Source organism: Mytilus edulis, chromosome 9, assembly GCF_963676685.1.
Source record: "Mytilus edulis chromosome 9, xbMytEdul2.2, whole genome shotgun sequence".
Classification (NCBI taxonomy): domain Eukaryota; kingdom Metazoa; phylum Mollusca; class Bivalvia; order Mytilida; family Mytilidae; genus Mytilus; species Mytilus edulis.
Window position 1 is genome coordinate 49,856,886 of NC_092352.1, and position 26,329 is coordinate 49,883,214.

The 26,329-nt window shown below is 32.5% G+C and overlaps 1 protein-coding gene across 1 annotated transcript in view; it reads left to right on the forward strand.

Annotated features, from left to right (window-relative positions):
• The window catches only part of LOC139489749 (uncharacterized), a 34,177-nt gene that overhangs the window by 1,523 nt on the left and 6,325 nt on the right, over positions 1-26,329 (forward strand). The window contains exons 2-8 of the mRNA XM_071276517.1: positions 5,643-5,801; positions 12,891-13,003; positions 13,447-13,585; positions 14,614-14,745; positions 18,329-18,517; positions 23,337-23,492; positions 25,353-25,757. Coding sequence (XP_071132618.1) covers positions 5,643-5,801; positions 12,891-13,003; positions 13,447-13,585; positions 14,614-14,745; positions 18,329-18,517; positions 23,337-23,492; positions 25,353-25,757 — 1,293 coding nt within the window. The remainder of the gene's footprint in view (positions 1-5,642; positions 5,802-12,890; positions 13,004-13,446; positions 13,586-14,613; positions 14,746-18,328; positions 18,518-23,336; positions 23,493-25,352; positions 25,758-26,329) is intronic.

The following is a 26,329-nucleotide window of genomic DNA, read 5'->3' on the forward strand; positions in this document are numbered from 1 at the left end:
GGTATCGGTGTACATGTACGTGTTTGTGATGACGACATTTCGAAAATGTATGTAACTAGGTTTATCATTCATACCATAAAAATATGAAAACACCTAATGTGGTATCGGTATCAATGGTGCTTACGTGTGTGTTATCGAAAATGCTAATTGTGCGGCAAACACGTAACAGTCTATCTTTTTCATAATATAACTTACGTTTTCTGGACAAATTTGTACAATACGAAGTTTGTCCGTTACATCTATCAGACGAATTTGTTGAGTCTGATTTTAATGTGATGGCTCACAAGGCAATACTCTACTAAAATAAAGAACATGTATCGATACAAGAAGACACATTTTATCATGTTTTAACCTATAAGCTCTCACTCTAACTTGAAACGGATATGTCAATAACATGTAAACAAAAGGCAAATGCAATATAATAGTTTTTAGTTCGACTAGATCGATGGCCGAACAAGAACATTTCGAACCTCGCATAGGTATGATTCAATGGTATTCAATTGAGTGATTAAACATTGTATACGAAACTATTATGCTATTTTTATTCAGCAAACATATCAAAATAGCAATTATATCCGGTAAAGAAATAAATGTTTTGCAGAAATACAGAAATTCACCTAAAATAGACAATCTAGCTATAATTTTGATTATTTTATCTGTTACATAACGTTAGTTATTACCTATTTTTAAAAACCATTGTTTCCCAAGTTTTATCGATGTACATATATGTACATGATGTATATCCTGCCGTTGTATCCATTTGTTATAGGCTTTCAAATAATCAAAACAGCTATATAAAAAACAATTAATGAAGTGTCAAATATTTGATTTCCAATACAAAATTGGGATTATTTTAATTGCGTTTATGTATGAATAACAGGAAATTATTATGGTATTTTGTTCAATTGCGTAGAAGAAATTTGATCTAAATCAAAACTATGTGAAACATAATATGGAACCAAAATATACTTGGATGTTTTTATTTCTCTTGGATGTCATACCCACTAAAGTAACAGCAGGTAATAACAACACTTTTTTAACTTGTGTTGTTTTTTATTCATTTATTGTAACAACGACTGACAGTTCAATCATCGACTAAATCATTTATCAATAGTCAGGGTATTTTGAAAATTTAAGTCCCGTTTGAAGGAAGATCTAGCCGATACAAATGCCAAACAGCAAGCTAACATCTCAAACATGGTTTAATCTAATGTAATCCTGGCGATGAACGATTATAAGCTGGTTTTAATCCTGTGTGTTGTGTTGGGTTTGGTTAATGGCTTTTCAACATTTGATATTTTATCATCACCGACGCATTCAGTGTCTATATATGGATAACACCAAGACGCTAAACAAGTTCTTGCCTAAACATCATTGTTAAGAATTAGGCTGCTTGTTTCTATTTGAATTGTTTTCAATGTCATCATGGCGGGATCTTTGATATATGATAATATTTAAATTCTATAAATAATAGAATTGTTTCCAATGCATGTTTATAAGGTTTCATTTTCTGGTTTGTTACTCATTTAAATTTAATACTTCCTTATTTCCAATATTTGTGTATGTGCATATACTAATAATACATGACGTATTACACATACACTTCATGCGGTGCATCAACATGATCAAAGTACTTTCTTATCTCATAGATTGGAATTCGAAGTAAAAAAAATAAAAGATTTGTAAGTGAAACATTAGCGAACATAACAAATAAAAAAGAGGTAAAATAAAACAGATCATATCGTCCTTGTAGGTTTGGCTTTTGGTTTATAGACTACCAATACGATCACAATATGTGATATGTCTAAGGATGTTTACGATATTGGTCATTATGCTTGTTGAGTTTCAAATGGTGTTTAGTTAAGAACAATTATAATACTTGACAAACTGATAAAAAATCATCCTGATATAGTTCAGTCACTTTGTGACAAGGACCGATTTCCTAAAATGTAATGCTATTCTTTTATTAACTTTGATAGGTATTTCACTCGTGAATTCAGATAACCGATTTTTATACATAAAACCTCGTGTTTGTCCTATAATAGTAAAAGGTTTCATTTAAATGGGAAAAATCGCATAACTATATTATCGCCTTATCGTCAGAAGTGTTATCTGATGTTTTATTAACGTGGTTTTGATTGTGCCGAGTCCAGACATGACGCTATATATTTTTTTTGTGTAATAGAAAAAAATCTTTTGAAAAAAATATGTGTTATTGAACGCTTTTGTCCCGGTTCCTTGCATGTTTTGACCCTTTTGTTATATCTGTTTTAGGGGTGATATTTTTTACCAATTGTGTTATTGCTATCGAGAACTCATTTCATATAATATAAGATTACTGATTTGAATGTGTGACCGACTTTATACTTACATGAGCAACAGGAGCAATACAATGGGTACCACACGTGAATCAGATTTCTATTCCCTTTGAAACACGTTAACTCATCCTTCGATTTGTCTGGCCAAGTGTTCTTTTTGTTCAGTTATATATTTTTTTTTTGTATATACCATTTTTGTCTTTTGATCGTTTTTTATATTGTTTGTGGTCATGGCGTTGTCTGTTTGTCGTAGACCACTAAATTTTATTTTATCCTTTGTATCTTTGAAGTCGTTTTTTTAAGTTATACTAATATTTAAATTATCTCACCTTGCCAAATAATCTGCTCCAATATGAAATCCTTGTAACTTTCAAATAGCAATCGACAAATTGTATCATAGGAGAAAACGTTGTATTAATACGTGTCTGAATGTATACATTAACTACGTAGTTGTCTTGTTGTAAACTTGTAACTGCAGTGTATGTTTATCGTAGGTTTTGTTCTTTAAAAAAAAAGCACGCGCGAGCTCAGCTTGAATATAAAAAAGAAAATGTGGTATAATTGCCAATGAGACAACTCTCCATAAAAGACCAAATGACACAGAAATTTACAACTATATGTGAACGTACGGTCTTCAACAATGAGCAACGTCTTTCATGGAATGTATATTGTGAAGCACATTATGGGTTCGTGTTTCTTAAACTTTTTTATGCACTGGTCCATTGTGTTGATTTTCAGTTCTTCTACTATGGGAGTTTAAATATTTAATAACAGATTTTGTCGAGGTGTTACACTTGCTCATAGAACAGAGTTAATAACTCAAAGAAGAAAAAGACAACCACGAACACTGACGAATAAAACATTTCTCAGTCGTGTTAGTTTGTAGTATTTCTTTTTTCGAAAGGTCCGATTCAATGTCTGTCTCTGTGTGATACGGGTTCTCAAAGAACGGAGGAAAAAACTTATAGAAGACAATCTAGAACTCTTTTCTTCAGTGATGCAAGTTTGTAGTATTGTTCTTTTCGAGAGGTGCAAGTTCTGTCTCAGTGTTACACAGGTGCTCCAAGAGAGAAGGAATTTACCAAAAGAAGAAGACAATGATATAATGATTAAACACATTTTTGACGTGGCCCGAGATGTCATAAAGTGAAGACAAATTGAATACACATCTGTTCCACCTTCTTACAAAAAGTAGAGGAACCAACCTCGGAACTTTCTTTGGGGTTTAACTAAATAAGCAATGATAATTAAAGCATATATAAAGTTATAAAGTACATTACATACACTTACTATTTATTAATATATAATATTTTAGACGATCGTCGGTTCGGAGACAAACCGAATTAAAATTGTGGTCTATGAATTTAAAAGTATAAATCACTGGTTAATTTATCAGAAAGGTATTGATTTAAGATATATTATAAAAAAAAAATAAGGTCAATGTCATAGAAATATTAACTTTTTGTATTCGGCACATAACTGGTGAAGTGATATAAGCCTTATACATTTGTAAAACACGTTTATATTTTTCTGACATTGACCTCATATAGAATATCTATTTAGTAAAGTAGTACATAATTGCAGTTCCAGCTTGTTGTACCAGATTGTCTATCATTTATTATTTATTTAGTAAAGTGAAGTTATCAAACGAAGTTACACTAACACATTAAAGATTCATAATTGTGAGTTCAAAAGACACTAAATATAAGAGCATATAATTCGCATTGTTGCACCGCATCACGGTGCGGTTCAGTCAAAATACACGCCATCTTGAATAAATTACTTATCACGTATAGATTCTGGTTGGTTGCATTATAATGAGGCTGAGATACAGCAACAGCTATGGGCTTAAATGAGATAAAGAATTTTCTAAACAAGGATGAGACATCAAATGCGGGAAATGAACTATGTGTATTTCAGTTCCGATCAACTATCATTAATTCATGTTCGTTTTATTATGCATATATTTCACAGATACATTCAATATTGAACTATCAATTATTAATACGTGTTTAATTGATTTGTTACTCTGCAATTTGCACGATTTGCTTTACTAAACAATGTTTACAAAAATGCTTTATCTGTATTTTATAACTTCTGAAAATATAGGCACACCTCCAGAAAGACACACCTGAAGAGTCGTGACTAAATTTATAATTGTTTTAATTTTCAACAAGAATTTTTTTAAAAGCATGGGTGTATAACGCACACTCTTAAGATACATTATTTTATATCAATCAATATCTAAAAATACCACATTTCCAATATTAATTTCACATGCACACATAAAACCTTAAATTAGTGTAGACCTAAGCATTCCAGAGCTTTTTAGAAAGCTAAAACTTCTGTGATTTAGATTTGCAACACTTTTTTTGGTGCTATTTATAAACTTATGAATGAAACAAACGAAATCATATAAACTGACTTAAAAAGAAGACGACGTAAAATCTTGTGGCAAAAGTTGTGTTACTCATGATAAGTACAAAAGCGGATATACGACTTTTAAATTATCGTCTATAATTGACTGGATTGTGGTTTCGGAAATTATTCGTGATCATATGTAGCTCAGATCTTCCATATATGGCCCATCAACTCATTGTGTTGCATTTTGAGGATAATAAAGTAATCATTTGTAAGTAACTTAACAAAACTGCCCACTATTCATGATATTGGTTGTCGTAATTGGTATTCTTATATGACGGAATTTTTTGGCATTGTTTACACAATCGAGTTCTAATTCGCACCTAATATGTTTCACACCGGCCAAAAATTAGAATAATAATAGATATAAAGCAGGACAAGAAATAAACAAATGAATTTGTCGCTTTAATGACGGAATTAAAAAAGGTATCTAAAACAAATTAAACAAGTTGTATAAAATCAATTGTCTCAAATAAAAGGTTTCATTCTGGTTTACTGATTTAACGTTAATAAAAATACTGAATTATTAGAATTCCATAATAACTTCAGTTGGGCTGATAAAATAAAAACTACATGTCATTGTTTCTATTAATATAAACAGTAATACTTATGAGTAAATAAACGCATATTCTTTATTTCAACATACATTCATTGACATACATTATCTAACTTGAAATCAGATATTAGGAGAATAGACGCGCATTATCTAGGGACAGCTGTATATCCCCCTCTATTTTTGTAATTTGACAGTTAAAATATCTGATCCATTAGATATGACAGAAATTCTAGATAAGATTACAGAAAATTAAGTATCGGTATACTAAGCATTTGTATAGTCATATACATATAGGGACTATTTTGCTTTTGATAGTATCTTTTCATTATATTTTTTTTTAATTTAAGGCCATGGAATGACACTGAGCTCCGACAGAATGACTTGGCTAGAAAGCTTTAGTTACTGTGACCTAGCTTCTGATGACAGTATACACCATTTAATGTACGGGGAGTATAGAGGTTGGGTTGGTGGTATTTATTTAAACTCACAGTGGATGGTTCATAAAGGTAACAGTACAATCAAAGCGAATATCATTGTTCTTTATATGAGCTTGATAACATCACTAAAGAGCAGTAGTTCTCACAGAGGCCATTCAATTACAACATATGATTAAACGACATTGTCTGTTTCATGTACACTAATAAAACATAAGAAACAATAACGTCTCATTCTCAATGAACGATACATTCGCATTCTGGTTTATAGTCCGGCGGCTACAAGCATATTTCAGACGAATTGTGCACATCCTGCTTCAAGCATGAAATTTGGCATAGATCTTACTCAACTATAACTCTTTCATTTCAGATAGGGAGGTATTTGAAAAAAATGTCTCACTTCCGGTAAAATCCAAAATGGTGGACATCATACTTAAATCAGCCCTATATCGAAGTCTATTTATTAAGTGAAAAGGTGTTATTATCATGTAACTAACATAATATTGGGTATCAACCTTTGTTTTGTACTACTTTTGGATATATGCTATAGATAAGATGTCTGCAAAAACCTTTCTTCCGGTAAAATCCAACATGGCGGATATAGTACTACAATAAGCTTTGTTTTAGGAAGGGTCATTGAAATGTGTTTTAATGTATTGCTATCATTACACTGGGCAGGCAGGAACCTTTCTTTTGTGCCTCTCATGGATACAATGTATAAGACATATCTCTTTAAAAACCTTACTTCCGGTAAATTTTAGAATGGCGGTCATAGAAATATCAATTTTCTATTTTAATATTCAACTTTTTTCAAAATGTAAAGAAAATGTTTTTTGTTGGGTTTTTTTTTTTTGCTTGTCATTAAACTATTGGCTTCTAGTTATCCTCAAAACCACTAATTTTTTTCTAATGTAAATTTTTAAATCACACTTCCGGTATTAAAAAAACCCAATATGGTGGAAATTTCAAAAATGAGTCCTCAATACATATCTTTGATTTAGAGTTTTAGATAGATTGGTTAAAACAAAATAAAATTACTGAAGTACTCAAACATTTTTCAAATTAATACTATTTGGCTTAAAATACATGTTTATTTACAGTCACCACATGTAATCAAAACGGTGCACGAGAGACCCGATTTTCCACATTAACAACGACCGCGACATCCTCTGTAAATGTATCTGTATGAATGCGTTGTCAATACCAATTCTGGCTTTAATATAACGGTTTGAGAGAGTGCCACCGATGTATTGACGAGCAGTAAGAGCAGATTTGACGCTCTATACGCTTGATGTGCGCACTACAGTGTCGTCTTGCTGATTCGACGCGATCACTGTCTTTACAAAGAATGAGTTTGAGTATTGTGGTGTTTTGCTTAGTGGAATGTCAAAACACTTAGAGTGATTCTTTACTTGCTTTTCCATAATATTTGTTGCGTGGTATTCTTCGAACTTCTTTGCAGTTATGTTTCTCTTAGTACGTGCTTTTTGGAGAAAATTCGTTTGGTTCAATATCGGCAATCAGCCCCTAAACCACTTTGTACATAAATATCAACTTCTAGCTTGTTCGGCTTGCAATTGTCTGGAGGTCTTGTAGTTCCTTTTTGGCAAGCATATTGGAGACACACCCGTCCTCTCTTGACTTGTAACCTATGGTGATAAACCTTGCCGCTTGACGTTGTATCCTTTCTAGCTTATTTATGTTTGTTACCATGTTGGGGTCCCATACTATGGCTCTACATTCCATCGTTGATGAACGAGCGAGATGTAAGCTGTTTTTTGCAATCTTGTGGGCAGTATTTCAAGTTTCTTCTTTGAGAGCCTAGTGTTGAATTTACTTTCTTTGCCACGTTTAATATATGAGTGGTCCATTTGAGGTCTTCCGAAATTTGCAGGCATAGGTATGGGTTATGCTTGACTTGTTGTAGTATGTGTCCATTTAAACTATAGATTTTATGGCTTTTATTTCTGATGCTTAGGATGTAGCATGTTTTGACATTAAACCGCATTCCAAAGTACATCCACAATGTACAAGCTTCTGACAAAATGATGAGGCCTTAGAAAGAGTTATTTAAAAGTTTCCTCTCTGTCCCTTCGCCATTCATAAGCGCTTGAACTGGGTATCATAAGAGTCAATTCCAAGCTCGTCCCCTAAACACCTGTCTTAGTATATTGTACGTTTTACCCTCAATTAGTCTTCCCATATGCGCAAATAGTTACTTTCTTGATTCGTTAACCATGTTTTCCCAATCCCAAGTTTGTGTGCTTTTACAGTTAAGCCACGGTGATTTAGGCTGATCAATCATCATCCTTATGTCAAAGTTACATCTTTAAATGCCATCAATGTCTCCCACGCAGTCTTATTTGCCTTTTCAAGCAACCAGAGAACCGTATCACAACTGGTAAATACATGGAGCACAATAAGTGTGTGTAATCACTCATTGCTAGGTGCATTTGTAAATATATTTATCCAAAGCTTTTTGCCCGCCCAAACACAATCCATAGTTTGTCTACCCTGTCACGGAATAGCGAAACAATAACGACTATTCGAATCATGACTCGTGCAAGTTCGTGGTTCATTGCATCAAACACATGCACCATGATTATATTGTCAGCCTCTTAATGTGAACATGGTGATAAACTTGAAATACATATCGAGGTAGATAAGATAGAATATCCAGAGCATTTGTATAAGAAGCAAGAGCTACATTTAGGGGAAAGGGAATACACTGACGAATCAAGACTCAAAACAAAATTACGACAATAAGAAAAAACTTTGAAGTTTTCATTCGCAACAGCTTGCTCGATAGATTTTGAGGGAAAGGGTAGTGTAGCAACAATTACTCAGGATGTTCTGTGCTAATCATCACATGGTGATGTTTCACGCTTAGCATCATGTTCATGTAAAGAGGTTGACACTTGAATCAAGATGTATGTGTCTGATGCAGTGAAACACAGACTTAACTGAGTCATGACTCGAACATTCGATACTGATGTTGCTGTCATTGCGGTTTCGCTTTTCAGTGACCTAGGGGCAGACAAACTTTGGCTTGCATTTTGAAGTGGGAAAAGCTTCAGATATATATCTATCCATGACCTTTCAAATACACTAGGCATTGAGATATTACACGTTTGCTGAAAAAGGAACTGCGTTGATGACATGTATGGTGTTTAAAGATGTGACTCTATCATTTAGAATGATGATTGATCAGCCAACATCACCAGATATGGATTTGACAATGTCATTGATAGAACGATACGTGATTTTGTTGTACGATCGAACTTATCAGATGGGGTTAACGAAGCAAGATAAAATGTGTTTTTGGAAGAGGAAATACTTATTGAGGCTATTCCCACGACTCGGTCTAGTCTTTTTCAGCAAGTAAAACGTGCAATATACCATGACGGATGTGAATGGGTAACAAGCTTGGTATTGGTTCCTTTCTAACTAGTCCATCCCTTATGAATGGCGAAGGGGAAAATATTAGCCATGGCACCCTTTTCCACAACTCTTTTGTGGGGCCTCTTAATCTTATCAGGAGCTTGTACATTATAGATGTAGGAAACAATATCACGATCTTTGTAAATTTGGAAAATAAGCTCTCCTATTGTGAGTAAACATGTATATGCGGCCATAAATAAGTCATTCTAAAGATGTTTAACAACTTTAGTGATTTTATTTTGTTTTAATCAATCCATCCAAAACTCTACATCGAATATATGGATTGAGGATTCATCTTTGTAATTTTTGCCATATTGATTTTTTACCGGAAGTGTTAATTTTGTATTGAATCATATGCAATTGCATAGAATTAGTGTTTTTGAGGATGACTTAAAGCCAAAAGTTTAATGACAACCCCAAAAAAATCATTTTATTTACAGTTTGAAAAAAGTTGAATATAAAAATGAAAAATTATCAATATTTCTATGTCCGCCATATTGGATATTACCGGAAGTAAGGGTTTTAAAGACATATGTCTTATACATTGTATCCATGAAAAGCACCAAAGAAAGGTTCCTGCACAATATAAAGATAGTAGCAATACTATAAAACACATTTCAATTTACCTTCCTAAAAATAAGCTTATTGTAGTACTATATCCGCCATGTTTGATTTTACCGGAAGTAGTGTTTTTGAAGACATCTTATCTATATCATATATCCAAAAGTAGTACAAAACAAAGGTTTGTACCAAATATTATGATAGTAGCATGTCAATAACACCATTTCACATACTAGCCTTCGATATTGGGCTAATTTAAGTATGATGTCCGCCATTTTTGATTTTACCGGAAGTGAGGCATTTTTTTCAAATGCCTCCCTATCTGAAATGAAAGAGAAATAGTTTAGGAAGGTCTATGCCAAATTTCATGCTTGTAGCAGGATGTGCACAATTTTTCACAAAGCCGCCGTACTATTAGAATAAAACTGTCTGCTTGAAAGAAAGGGTAACTGTGTAACTTTAGAAGACTTTAGATTATAGTTTACAACGGTTTAAATCTCTGGTATATAGTCAAACCACAAAAAGTAACAGTTCGAGTTTGAGATTCGTTTATTTTGAGCGATATGTGCGGAATTTGTGATCCTTGTATATATATAATTGTTTTCATATATTTGCAGTCGGTTTTTTTCTTCTAAATTTCATAAAATTATCGGGCGTATTAGTTGTTTTTTTTTTAATCATATAACACTACGGAGTTACACATCAACAATGCGTTTCCATTTAGCTGATTATGTTTTAGCAGTAGAAGTACCTGGACAATTCAAAAATAAAATCATGATGTGTTACATATTTGTTTTTCGCTTATTTTGCGTACATAAATTAAGCCTTTGGTTTTTCTCGTTTGAATTGTTTTACATTGTCATTTTTGGGCCTTATATAGCTGACTATGCGTAATGGGCTTTGCTCATTGTTGAAGGACGTACGCTGACCTATAGCAGTTAATTTATGTGTCTTTTGGTCTGTTGTGGAGAAAAAAATGTATTGTCTTGGAAGAAAATCCTTAGTATTTCAATTAATATTCACGTTTTGTAAACAGTCAATACATTATGAAGACATAATCTTTCAATCAGTATAATTGAAGTCTGGAGCTGGCATGTCAGTTAACTGCTAGTAGTCTGTTGTTATTTTTGTATTATTGTCATTTTGTTTATTTTCTTTGGTTACATCTTCTGACATCAGACTCGGACTTCTCTTCAACTGAATTTTAATGTGCGTATTGTTATGCGTTTGGTTTTCTACATTGGCTAGAGGTATAGGGGGAGGGTTTAGATATCATAAAGATGTTTAACCCCACCGCATTTTTGGCCTATCTCAAGTCAGGAGCCTCTGGCCTTTGTAAGTCTTGTATTATTTTAATTTTAGTTTCTTGTGTACAATTTGGAGTTTAGTATGGCGTTCATTATCACCGAACTAGTATATATTTGTTTAGGGGCCAGCTGAAGGACGCCTCCGGGTGCGGGAATTTCTCGTTACATGGAAGACTTGTTGGTGCATTCTGCTGTTGTTTTTTTCTATGGTCGGGTTGTTGTCTCTTTGAAACATTCCCCATTTCCATTCTCAATTTTATTAATCAATGACGAGGAGTTGACTACTGGATAACAGGTTACCTAACTTGTTTTATTATATCACAAGATCCAAAAATGAAAAAATAAACAGAATTGCATCACTTTGAAATCGTGTGATTGACAGTTTGATATGAGCACTTTAATTTCTCAAATATTTTGTACGAACTGTTACCTTACTGTTGAATACGGATGATAAAATGTAACCGTATTTGTTTCTATCATTATTCGGATGGAACCTTTTATGATGCCACTTCTGGTGGACGTTTCGTCCCCGAGGGTATCACTAGCCCAGTAGTCAACACTTCGTTGTTGACATGAATACCAATAATGTGGTCATTTTTATAAATTTCCTGTTTACCAAACTTTTCGAAAAACTAAGGAATTTTTTTATCCCAGGCATAGGTTACCTTAGCCGTATACGTATTTGGCACAAATTTTTGCAATTTTGGATCCTCAATGCTCTTCAACTTTGTACTAGTTTGGCTTAATAAATATTTTGTTATGAGCGTCACTGATGAGTCTTATGTAGACGAAACGCGCGTCTGGCGTACTAAATTATAATCCTGGTACCTTTGATAACTATTATGAGCAAATGCCAGTTTTTCTCTCCCCAACAATGATTTTACAAAGATATGTGTGCACATAATTGACCAGACTTAATCACAATCAATCATCCCAAAAATCTATAAAACATTTGCTGGACTAACAGTTCAACTTGATACTTTGATAGTTATGTTTTGCAACCAAAAATGACTCATATTCCCCTTTTAAAACATTCAACTTCGACGGTTGATATCCCTAGCTACGACCAAAAGTATAACATAAATCATAATAAAACATATTGAAATTTGATATCTAGTTACTGAATAAGATACTTCTACAAAGTGTGTAATATGGTGGAGAAGTATCATTCAAGAAGTACACATTGCATATTGTCGACAGTAGACAAATGGCAGATTTTCGTTGTGCCTGCAGGAATTTCCATTATTGGCTTAAATTCAAGTGACAATTAACTGCAATAAATTAAAAACAAAATTAAAGGGTTATCACTGTTACGGGGAAATATTAGGAACCAATACCAATGAAAATTATCAGGAACACAACTAACAAATGACAAGGCTAATCTTCTGAAAGTGAAAAATAGCATTACATTGTCACATACGAACTATGGAAATACAAACGATATTGAAATGTATCCGTCTAAAATGTAATTTCCAGTGACATTCGCATATATGTCTGTCGTCAATCGACGTACGACTTTAAGTTATACTTACGTATGACATACTAGTTTAGTTAATAAAAAATAGATATAACAGGTGTCTTTCCTCTTCACGAATTCCATTCTCAATTTGATGAAAAACTTGATTATTCTATGGTAAACATTGTCTTGTCTTATAATAAATTTACATGATTCCAGAAGTAGAAGCTTGGTGAGTGGCTTTCCCTTACGGAATCATCTCTACTATTGTACCACATATATCATCATATAAAAAACCATTTAACAAAAGTAACAATGCTTATTTATGCGTTTTTTAGATATCGGTTTCGTGAATCTAATTGTTCATATACAATGTTTGTATTCTTTCATTTCAAGGATGTCATAGTAATTCTGGATCAATGAATAGTAATGGTGTCTATGATATTAAAAGGTTAACACCAACACTTTGTTCAGAGAAATGTAAAATGAACCAATATTTTGCAATGAAAGTAAGTAGCGTGTTTTCTTTCATTTAATGCTATTGCTATCTACTTAAACGTGACATTGGAAATTTTAAATTTATGTTGCAATTATTTACGGCTTCATTGTCCCTGCTCTTAATGTTGTCGTGCCGTTGCATTGATAGCTCTCAATATTAAATGTGTATGATTTTGAAGCCTTTCGATTTAATTTGGAATTTTAACCATGCCAACTATTTCTCCATTTTTTAAGTGTATCTGCTTCACATTACACATAAATCATGTAAATTTCATAGTTTTAACATTATGACATGTTGACAATGTATCATTGTGATACATGACCGACTGAAAAATTCACCCATTCATTCAGCTAGCACTAATACAAACCCAATAACCACACAGTTGTGCTATTATGTTATTTATGTAGTTGAGTTTATTCTGTACAAAGGTAACTTATTATACTTGTATTGCAGTACAACTGGTGTCTTTGTCTACATTCTCTTTACAATTTCAAGGAAGTTGATTCGTCAAAGTGCACGTACAAATGTGCAGGTTCAAACAATACTATATGTGGAGAAAGATCTCATTTTACGGTATACAAGCACATTATTGGTACGTGATTTGTTAAAATTTGCCTACTACTGTAGCATACAAACAGCTTTTCTTCATTTTTCTCCAATGATTAAAAACGCTTACTTTTATATACATACAAATATATTTATTCATGAAAACACAAAAGTCAGGTAAGTAGATAGTAGCATTTAGGTCTGCTTTAAATGTCTCAATAAAGCGCTTCTTCAGAACCTTTCTAAATTCGTCATCATGATCGCGACGACATTTGTAGAACGGCAACATTTTAAATTTTCAATTGGCAAATATGTCTAGGTGTTCACTCAGTGATATTTGCTGTAAGTGTGGGTGGCTGCTTTGTTGTTTGTGGACACGTTCTCTTGTACTTAGTTTCCGAGTTTGTTCGATGTAATTTTCTTTACATGTTGGGCATGTTGTACAGTAAATAAATTTCTGAATGTGCAAGTCATGTGTGCAGTTACATGAACTATTTGTAAAAATATAGATATCGGAAGATTTGGTGTGAGTGCCAATGAGACAACTCTCCGTCCAAATAACAATTTATAAAAGTAAACCATTATAGGTCAATGTACGGTCTTCAACACGTAGCCTTGGCTCACACCTATAACAAGCTATAAAGGGCCCCAAAATTACTAGTGTAAAACCATTCAAACGCGAAAACTAATGAATCTAGTCTCTATGTCCACTTTTAAATGTTTTTGATAAACTCAAAGTTGAGTTATTTTCGTTATTCAGCCTTTTTTTTCGCTTTTTGATATATTCATATATGTGTGTGCGTGTGCGTATGTGTATATGTGTGTTTGTGTATTTACTCTAAATCATATTCGTCCCGAATTCTGTAAAAGCGGTTGTCAATATGGAAAGCAAAACACTAAACTAAAAGTGCTATCAAAACCAAATTTATGTGCAGATAATGTTCAACTAGAAGTATTTTGGTATATCGATTTTGCAATGAATAGATAAGTGTTATAGATATTTATCCATTCAAAAGACAGTAAACAATTCAAATTATGTTCATGCATATTCATTGAAATTCATTTAATTCATAGGTAAATTAAAACCGAAGCCTGATGTCGATCAAAGATTTGCCTGCTCTGTTATTATGTCTCGAAATAGTACGGTTTTACTGAAAGCTGTAGACTGTTCTTTAGAATACTGGACAGCATGTGTAATATATGGAGGTAAATCTTCTCTCAAGAAAAGTCAGGTTACCAATTGTCCTTCCTGATTCAATAGTACTACATTTTAAAATAATTACTCTTAAAAGTAATCAGTATAAATATACTCCATCTCAAACTAGGTTTTATATATATTTAATTTATCCATTTTTTACAATTTTGATGTATACTCACAACAAAAGTCAATAAGTCTGAAAAGACCAGTTTTTGTCTGAATTTGCATGATTTTTAACTGGACATTCTTTATTTGTCTGAATAGCTATTAACAATTCTTGACATAGTATGAATTGTCTAATTAGGTTCTTGATTTTTTTGACAAATATCTTGACAGTATGGACAGTGTCTAAAATTTCCCGACACTTCCTGTATCATCTGATAAGAGTCTTGATTAGTCATGCCAATTCTTGACGGTCTTAAATTATTGATCTCAATCAGTCTTGGCATAATATTGACACTCTTAAAAATATCTGAATATGTCTTGACATATTCTTGACATTCTAAACAATGTCTGAATATATCTCGACGCAGTCTTGACAGTCTCAAATGTGTCTTGACACTATCTCTACAGAATAAATTTCGCCTGAAACATGTACAGAATCGTTCTGCACTGTTTTAAACTTTCTATTGCTGTTATATGTTATTTTAACTAAAATAGACTTTGAACAATCTAGGATTAATTTTGTATAGAAAGATACCCTTTGAATGCAACTAAGTTGGAACACTCTGAATAATCTTCCATGTAATTTATTTTGATTTAATTTTTTTAAACGTTTAATTATTTTTTTTCACTTGGAATATACGTCAAAGTTACTGACAAACAGCATTTAGATTTTTGCCGTTCGCAAAACTGCCAGTCAAATTTGCTTTACTTAAATAGGTGACTTGAGCTTTAAAATGTGACCATGTGCCTCTTTTGGACCCAACAATTCATCTTTTGCGTTTGTGTAGCTAAAAAGAGGGAGGTTTTCGTTTAGGTCAAAGAATTTGTTCCAATCTTAATTCAAAAACCTTATTCATTTTTTTAAAATAACTAAAAACATTTTTTCATTCAAGTTTGAGTCTAATTTTATTATGTTTCAATAAAATCTTTGGGAATTATTTAATTAATTTTTTAAGTTAAAATAATTAACTTCATAATTTTGCTGAAGAAAGTAGCATGGTCGGTCAACTGATAAGTTGTAAGGCTCATTACAGGTAAAGCAGTACTTTTCAATTTGATAGTTGTGTGTACCATTTGGTGTGGAATACCTTAATTCTATGGGGGACATCCTGTCCACCGGTAATACTTATATTCCAACAGATGGCATTACACAAATTTTAATCTGTTAAATCAAGGAGTAAACCTATGCAAATCCTTGGAAGCATTAGGATACCGTCATACTTTGCTATTTATAAAAACAACATTTTGGTACAATAGTTATTTATGATGAGTTCATTTACTATATTAACATTGAATATTATGAACATAGAATGAACTATGTCTACAGTATAACTGATTTTTTAAATCATTTAGTAATTATCTATAAGAATTAGAATCAAAACTTGTAATTATTTAAATTGTTTTATACATGTATATCAACATACGCACATTTCTATTGTCAATACTTTAGATTTCATAGCCATATTTGTATTTGTAATACTATTTATATACCCAAATTTTCATTTATTTTACATGCCCAACTTTTTTTGTTGTTGTAAGAAGTGTAAAAAGTAAAATCACAAAAATACTGAACTTAGAGGAAAATCAATTCGGAAAGTCCATCATCATCTGGCAAAATCAAATAACAAAAGGCATCAAAACGAATGGACAAGAACTGTCATATTCCTGACTTGGTACAGGCATTTTCATATGTAGAAAATGGTGGATTAAACCTGGTTTTATAGCGCTAACCCTCTCACTTTGATGACAGTCTCATGAATTAAATGAAACAACGGTATATTATATAAAGAGAAATGAAGATTAAAGTTATATCATGAATACTAAGAATTGTCAAGTAAAATTATAACACAATTTAAAATGTTCAGAATATGTCAAGCCGTTCTGAGAAAAATTAAGTAATTATTAGAACATATTCAGAATGTTGAGAATTAGCCAAGAAAAAGTAAGACATAAGTCATAAGTCATACTTTTGGAGAATGTCAAGTAAAAGTTTATGCAAATCAAGACAAAAAATGTTTTTTTTTCAGACTTTTAGACTTTTGTAGTGAATGTATCGTTTCATTATTACATTGTGCTGTTTTAACATGACGTTGTTTCACATTCACATTAAATGAAGATATTCTGCACTCGCCGTTGAAAAAGTGTCAATTATAGGACATATTGCACACTGATTTCGTGTGATATATTAACCACAAATCACAAGATGAACTTTTTAAAGTGATTATTTGTTCATTAAATTATCAATGTTGTATAAACATATTTTATGCTAGCCGGAAAAGTCCAAGACAAACACTCAATGTCATTCGTTTATTCGACAATGTGTCGTCAACCAACTGTTTTCCAGATGAGAACGTTAGTTAACCAAGCTTGATTTGAACTTGTTTGAATAGAAATATCATTGATATTAATTCAAAACTAGTAAACTAAAAAGGAAAAGATGGAGAGAAGTGTGACTTGGATTAGTAGGTCTTAAAACATTTTTAGACATTTTGCTGCCAGTTGATAACTTATCATTTTCCTGACAGGAATGAAATAATTATAGTTGCATTGAAATATTTCTCATTTTTGTAAGCGTTTTGTGTGTTCCCAATACCAGTCATATGTGTTGAAATCTTCACACAATTACATTTTGTGATGATAACTCGCGTATATGTTTGACAATTATTTCCTTTAAAGAGTGATAGTGTCCTCTTTTCATCGTTTTAGTTTTGTTATTCTTTTGAAAGTAATACTTGAAACTTCTGATGGCACGTTGACGTCGTTATCAGTTCTTTTTTCAAAGTAATAAAGCTGTAATACACAATTAACGGATCGAATAAACAGGGTAATGTAGGTTAAGGAAAGTACGATACATTGATGGATTACTGATAGACTCATTGTGTCGTCATCTATATGCGTGCCCTAAGCCATTTGTGTGTAGGAGTTGCATTTAATGTTGGTGGTTTCAACTTTTCATGGTGCGAAACGATCCATTTATCCTACATCAGAGATTTATCAGCCAATTAAGTAGTGACTTATATAAACCGCCAACAAATAAAATAGAACATTCACCTGATTCAACCAGGTCTATATCGAGAAATTATATCTTTCAATGATTTTTATTTTTTTAGAACAAGACAAGTTTGTACTGACCTGGAATATTTATCCAAATGTTCGTTAAATGTCAGTGATTGAATTAAAACATCTCCAAGTTTATTTCGATCTATTTCTGGATATAAATAAGTTAATCAGTAATAAATTGTTTCACATGTCTAATGCATGAAAAGATTAGTATATTAAATTATAACAACATTCCGGTCGGGTTGATAGTTTTGCCGGTCACTATTATCTTATCGTCGAGCTCATTAAATTCACATTCTGCTACGAGGTCTTTATACTTATATATTTTTTTAATATATATATTAATCAGTCTTTTTTTTATTTTAGTAACTAGACAACTCGGATTCGCAGAAACTTATCAGTCAGCAATTATTAGATGTTCCTCTTTAAATGGGTCAATACTTAGCACCATCGACAGGCTTGATAAATTGGAGGATGGAAGAGAGTACTGGTCAAATATCTTTAGATCCAGATTTCTGAAATGGACAACTAAGGCAACATTCGACGAAGTCTGTTGTAGGTTTATATGTAAATCAATTCGTAAATTCAGAAATTATTGCGATGTTTTTATTATTGCGAAAAATGTGACAGTGTTATATTCGCAATAATTCAAACTCGCATTTTGAAAATTTTAATCTGATGTAAATTGGATTTTTTTCAATATCGCAAAAATTAAAATCGGGGTTTTAGCCTAAAATGACAAAATTGCAATAATAAATGCACGCACTAATTTATGAATTTACAGTAATTGCATTTAATTCGAATTGTTCGTACCACGCTAGCCTTTGGTTCTGTTGATGTTAACGATAATTGATCGCATTACTCATAAAAGTAAACTTTACAATACTCACTCCAAAACGGTTCTCAAGCACATGTTTACTTTATCATTGAGGAGCTCATACGTTTAGTACATTATTGGTTAGGGGAGTCTAAGTTCAATGTATTTTGTGCATGACTGATTCAGTCGCTAATGTTGTGAAGGACGATATCAGGTGTCAAATTTGGTGGATCTTATGTTGTACGGTTTTGTACTGTTTCGTCATGAGAAAGTTGTTCTTTCTTTTTCATGTTTTTTTACATTACAGATTTGTCATCTTGTGTTGTCTACTATTTTCATTACCCGACGCTATGATTTTCAAATAAATGTTCCCTTTTGATGCTAAGCCTGTTTTTTTTATTCATTCAAGTAAATAACAGGTCGCCACATTAACCGTTACAATTGATTTCGTATTCAAATCAATTTCTGTGAATTAATACTTGTGCAACTTATAAAATATCTTCCTCGATATTTGTGGGTAGCTAAAATAATTGAACATGTTGAATTGATTGACGCTTCTACATAAAGCCTACACTGAAAAACAAAAGTAACTGTTCATAATGTCTGAAGGAAAGGAGTATCCTTTTCATTCTATTTAAGATCAAACTCATTGTAAAGTCAAAGCATGGAATACTGCGCGAATAATATCATCAGTGACGCTCAGATCAAAATAGTTAAAAAGCCAAACTAGTACCAAGTTGAAGAGCACTGAGGACCCAAAATTCCAAAAAAGTTGTATAAATATATATGATACCAAGTTAAGTCCACACGGCTAATATTTGTTTTATCTATGATCCAGGGGGCAAAAGCAAAAATAACTATATCAGTCAAAGGAAATGTGGACAGAATATCCATTATAACAATAAACTTATCCTAAATACTAGCTATAGGAATACAAATTAAAAGCAAGATATCTGTTGTGTCTATGAAATACTCATTGGTGACTTCGAATAAAAGCTTGAAAAATGTCATATTGAGTACAAAAAGGAGGAGCCTTAAGTACTCAAAGTTTCGAACGGTTTTAAGGAATAGTAGTTGCCGTAATGTATTTATAATACTCGGAACGAAACTCCCTACCTCTTTTATCATATCTACAGTTTTGTAAACAGTTAATCCATTATTTTGACCATATTACTGATACATTTCTAATCAATGATAAAAAGTAAAATCTCCAAAGTACTTAATTCAGTGGAAAATTCAAAACGTAAAGTCCATAATAATATATATATATATAATTTATTAGCCTCCTATTGGAGAGTATAAAACAAAGCAAAGACAATTACAATTGATCATATACAAACAACACGAGTTATTATTTACACAGAGACAGTTTATAAAGACAGGATCACGACGAACATTTCAATTATTTACATAATGTTCTTTACAGTTTGAAGATAATTTGTGTACTACTACATTGTAGTATCAGTTGCGGTTCGGTAAACATTTACAATAATTGTAAATATAATTTACACACATGAAGTTAAACTGTTTGCGTTCTTAATTCCCTAAATCAAAATATGTGTCACAGGCAGAATACAATTTATCAATTTATTGTCAGTCATATTTCCGAAGTAAACACTAAATGTAATTGGGTTTATGTCTATAACACTCCTGCAAAATTGATCTCGAACATAAACTATATAGTCACATGATAGTATTACATAAGTACAAGGATCATCAAATAGTTTACTACATTTATCACATAATATTCTGTTGTTTTGTAACTTTTTAACGTATTAGACAGCACGTTAATGTAACAAAATGGGCATGCCTGCACATCAGTGGGTGACGTAGTGTTACTCTACACGCCGCATGCGGTACACAAAACGAGTGAATGTCTTTAAAAACAAACAAACCGGGATCCGCTGCCATACGATGATGCCACTTTACTACTTAAACCTGATAAATTGACGACTTGACTATCGATTTCCAAGTTGCAGAACTTGGAAGTTTGTCCATCATTGAAAAACAACTGATCTATATTAATAAGAATTTACAGACTTTTACATGAGAGATATATAAACCCAAACCTATGTAGTCTCTATGTTCAATAGCTATATATACGAGGGTTGTCCGTAAAGTTTGAGGACTATCTCAATAAAATATTATTTACCCGTCCAAAATAAATAAAACAAGTAAATAACTTATTTCATGATTTTTGTATTAAGTGTGCAAAATTTTATTTTAGAACCTGCTTGAATAATCGTACTTTTATCAATTTTAGAATCTTAAGAAACTCTCACCTGGAGCACTCAAATAAATATTTCTGACGTTCCGACGTTCGACGACGTCAACATTTTAACTTTTCTCAACGTAGTCCCCTGTCAAAGCAACTCATTTTTTTTTACATCTTTTTAACCAGTCATTCATTGAATATTTTCTCAAACTGTTCTGTTTTCATTTTAAAGATTATGTTCATAAACTCCTGTCTAAGTTCAAATATATCGTAGAAACTTTGTCCACAGAGAAAATATTTGATATGCGGAAATACCGCAAAATCCAATGGCGCTATGTCAGGGCTATACGAAGGATGTTTCAGACATTCGAATCAAAGTAAATCAATTTCTAGATGAGTATTTAAAGAAGTGAGGGCCGGTGCATCGTCTTTGTGACTGTTGTTTAGTTTCCGGATCGTAGTCATGAAACCAGCTTATGTCGGATGTAATTATTCTGTCTAGAAATCGTATGCCACCACGAGAAACTTTGTTTAATAAATTGATTTGACAATTGCATTCTTTTTGTTAAATGTTCTGCTATATGAAGTCGCGGTACCCATCTATCACATACTCGATTCATATTTAAATCATTTGCTAAAATGTAGTTCGCTGTATACTTAGAAATGTCACATTTTTCTGCAACTTCGCGAACTGTTTGTCGCTGGTCATTGTTGATAGCGTTCAGAACTTCATCTTTTATCGCATCTGATACCCTGAAAGGTGACCATCCTTCCCGCCCATTGTCTTCAAGATCGTCTTTTCCGTCCCCAAACCTTTTGCGCTACTTGAATACCAATGAATGACTAACTTTGCTATGTTTCTCATACTATTTTAAGATTTGTGTGTTTCTTTTGGCGTGTTTCCTATGTGTAAACAAAACTTTATAACCGCCGCTGCTCCACCTTTCCTGTGCCGATTCTGGATTCAATGATTCAAATCGAGATTTCTCCGCTATATATACGAGGGTTGTCCGTAAAGTTTGAGGACTAATAAAATAAAATCACATACTCGATTCATATTTAAATCATTTGCTAAAATGTAGTTCGCTGTATACTTAGAAATGTCACATTTTTCTGCAACTTCGCGAACTGTTTGTCGCTGGTCATTGTTGATAGCGTTCAGAACTTCATCTTTTATCGCATCTGATACCCTGAAAGGTGACCATCCTTCCCGCCCATTGTCTTCAAGATCGTCTTTTCCGTCCCCAAACCTTTTGCGCTACTTGAATACCAATGAATGACTAACTTTGCTATGTTTCTCATACTATTTTAAGATTTGTGTGTTTCTTTTGGCGTGTTTCCTATGTGTAAACAAAACTTTATAACCGCCCGCTGCTCCACCTTTCCTGTGCCGATTCTGGATTCAATGATTCAAATCGAGATTTCTCCGCCATTTCGAAGTTTTGAGCATTCAAATTATCAGGTTTTACGTCAAGACTATTGTCGACGTCACAATATAAGTTTCATGTCTATTTTGGTTGATTTTGAAACTTAAAATAACAAAAATATGAAAATACCAGCCTGCATGTTATGTGATATTTTCGCCATGCTCCGGGTACCTATTGCTTATATCTATATGAGGTAAGTGTTGTTATTTCGCATTTAAAATTGGACAAATATTGATCTAACCGAACTAGGATATAGTTTTAGGATTAAAGATATCCAAAAAGAATTTACCTGACATGCTATTTTTACGCAGACTACAGCTTTCCACGAATTTTAGAGACAACCCTCGTATAGTACACATGTGCATATAATAACAAGTTATCAGAAACGTCCTTGCTTACATAATGGATACTGAAGTATTCAAAACTTGTTGGCCTTACAAACGCAGTGACTCTTTATAAGACTCTGAAATATAAGACGATAAAATGAAACAGGTAAACACAGAAGATTTTTTAATACCTTTCATTTACCCTCCTCGTTTGATCATGCATCAACGTCATCTTCAAATATACTAGGAAACTGACAGAGCTAATGTATAATTCTAATACATTTACAATTTTTTCTTAAAAAACTTAAAGATTTCCTGAATAGTAATTTACTTTCTCAGCAATGCACATGCAGGAATGGATCAACTCGGTTAATTTTTCGGCAAAGTTAATGTTAAAAAACGAATGGTAATCATAGTATACACAAATTTGAGACATATACGATTGTCAAAGAAGGCATTCCCAAAATTTTTAAACTTATTTTAATGTTTAAGAGTTGTTTTGTTTAGGTATATCAATTTGTAATCAAAATCAAACTTCGTTTTAATTTATACTTGAAAGAGATAACCTATGTGTTTTATTATTTTTCAGCTGAAGTAAATGGATTGTTAAATTTGGATTGTTTACATTTAGAAGTGAAATACAGGAACGTTAAGTATATACCAATTCGTTGTAAATACAAGTACAAGGCCATCTGCAAACCCAAACAACCAGGAGATCAAGCCGTCATTAGACCTTGTCAAACTTGTAAATATTTAAAATTGTTTATGTCTTATGTATAAAAAACTAAGGTGACATGTTATAAGTGACAATGCAACAATTTTCCGGCAAAATTCAATTGAAATGGATTCTACTAACAATAGGCAATAGTACGGCCTTCAACAATGTTAAAATTTCCAACACTATAGTCTTAGCTTGCAGGCTCAAACATGGAAAATACGGAATTATTAAATTGATAAAATTAACGGCACAAAACAATAAACGAAAAACAAATAGGACAAACATCAACAAACAACAACCATTAAAATACAGGCTCCTGACTTTGGTTAAACATGTTGTTAAGCGATTAGTCCTCCCCAACCTGTGGCAGTTGTGTAACAGCACACCATAAGCAAAAACTATTTAAATCAGTAGAAAATGGCTGAATTCATCAGATCGATTTAAAGCATTAAACATGTCTTACAAAATCTCAGACCGGACAAAGCAGGATACATCCCTAACAACAAAAGACCAAAAGTACATATCTGAGGGTACTGTCATTTGCTGACAGCTAGTTCATCACCAATATCAACTAATAAAAGAAACCATGTATCTATGACTAATATATCAATCAGTACACATACATCATCCAATTAATTTAGTATAACGACTTCATGAACATTCAGAGAAAAACATGAACTTGTGTTATGCCAAAACATTTGTATCGACAGATGTCGTACTGTACTATTTTTTTTAGAGTTAAAAAATATGCGAATATTAACAATAAGAACATTGAACTAAAAGGCATTTGTAAAAGAAGAGCTAACGAGATATTCAAATGCATATGCCAAAAACATTCGGAAACAAGAATGTGTCCATAGTACACGGATGTCCCACTCGCACTATAATTTTCTATGTTCAGTGGACGATGAAATTGGGGTCAAAACTTTAATTTGGAATATGAATTAGAAAGATCATATCATAGGGAACATGTGTACTAAGTTTTAAGTGGAATGGACTTCAACTTCATCAAAAACTACCTTAACCAAAAACTTTAACCTGAAGTGGGACGAACGGACGCACAGACGAACGAACGGACGGACGGACGAACGAACGAACGAACGGACGGACGGACGAACGAACTAACGAACGGAGGCACAGACCAGAAAACATACTGCCCCTCTACTATCGTAGGTGGGGCATAAAAAAAACGACTAAAATATCAATAACACTTCACATAACACAACATGTATTTATAGCTTATAACTTAGGGTCATCTCTTGCTTAACACAATTTTCAAAATGAAAATCGATTTGGAAGAGGCAAATAAATATACCAAACATAAACTGATGAATTGGCATAAACTCTATAAGTCGAGACCTGATGAGTCGACAGGGTTTCATAATAAAACAGATTAGGATTCTTTTTTTAACTTGAAGTTATCTTTTAAAATAGACTATTAAAGGCAAAATATGGTACAAAAAGCTTATATTTATATCAAGTGTTTTTATTTTTTGTATTAATTGATTCTAAACTGCTTCATGTCCAATTGCAAAATACTTTTAGCATATTCGACTCATACTCAGTCACAACAACATTGACAAAAAACCCAATAGATAAATATATAAAACGTTCGAGTGATAAAAACTGGTTAAGGTAGAAATTTGCAACACATTGAACTATAAAGATATTTATATAAAACTTAATCATGATATTAAAGTTTTAAAATATAGCCATATTTTTTTTCTTCAAATATTTGATTGGTCGATCAATTTTATCTGACAGAACATGTAACAACATATTTTATTCGATGTATTAATGTCTAATAACATAGTCAGTTTATCATGGTATTAAGCTATCATCTATTATATGTGAGAGTGGCTATACAGGTTTAATTCCCTTTTACAGACCATGATACCACCACATTCACAAGAGATGAATCAGAACACAGAACTACAGCATTCAACAAACCAGATCCCACTTCAATAACCCTTAGCACCGAAACAGAGTTAATAACATCATCGCTGGCTACCATGTCAACACATATAATATCGACGACTTCAGACCATACAACTATCATTCCATCATCCCCAAAGGGTTTGTCGACAAAATTGATCTCAAGTGAACGCTCGTCTCTATGGTCTAGTTTGAAAACTGTTTCTACTTCCTCATCGCAAACAAGCATAAGCGATAATATAATCAGTACGTATATGGAATTAACTACCTCAGACGCACAGATGGATAACGATGACAGAACAGTGGCGAATGAAACTATAAACAATGGTTTAGTTTATAGTATAATTTTTTCATTAGGTACGTTCTAAATTCACTAAAACAGTTTCTTACTTATTCCATTTTGAAAACTTTCTAGCAGTTCAAGCCTAGGACTAGCGGTTTCTTCAGTTCCACCCTGAAACTGTTTTAGAATTATGTAATACAGTTCTATGAAGGATAAATCTGTCATTCATAATGACTTGTTCAAACAAACTTGATCTTAACTGACATGCGACTAGACTACAACGTCTCTGTCATTTGTACAACATATTTAGCATTTTATTTTTTTAAGGATGTTCGCTACTCTGTTTAAAAATAACAAGCTTTTTAAAAGACTTATAAATTGAAAGTATATGAATAAAGAATCAAAAAGCAGAAAAAAATGAAGAGTCCGTGTGCTTGTTTTCGAGATATAAGCCGTTAAAATTTGGCGGGAAATAATTCTTTCAAGATTTTTCTTTCCCTCAACATTGGTACCTTTTTTGTTTAAACAATTCCTAAAATGAAAGGCGAAAGCTATCAACGAGATATTCAAAGTCATCAGTCGAAAACACACTAAACACTAGCACTGATAATTGTAATGCATATAGAACAACACATATCAAAGCAAG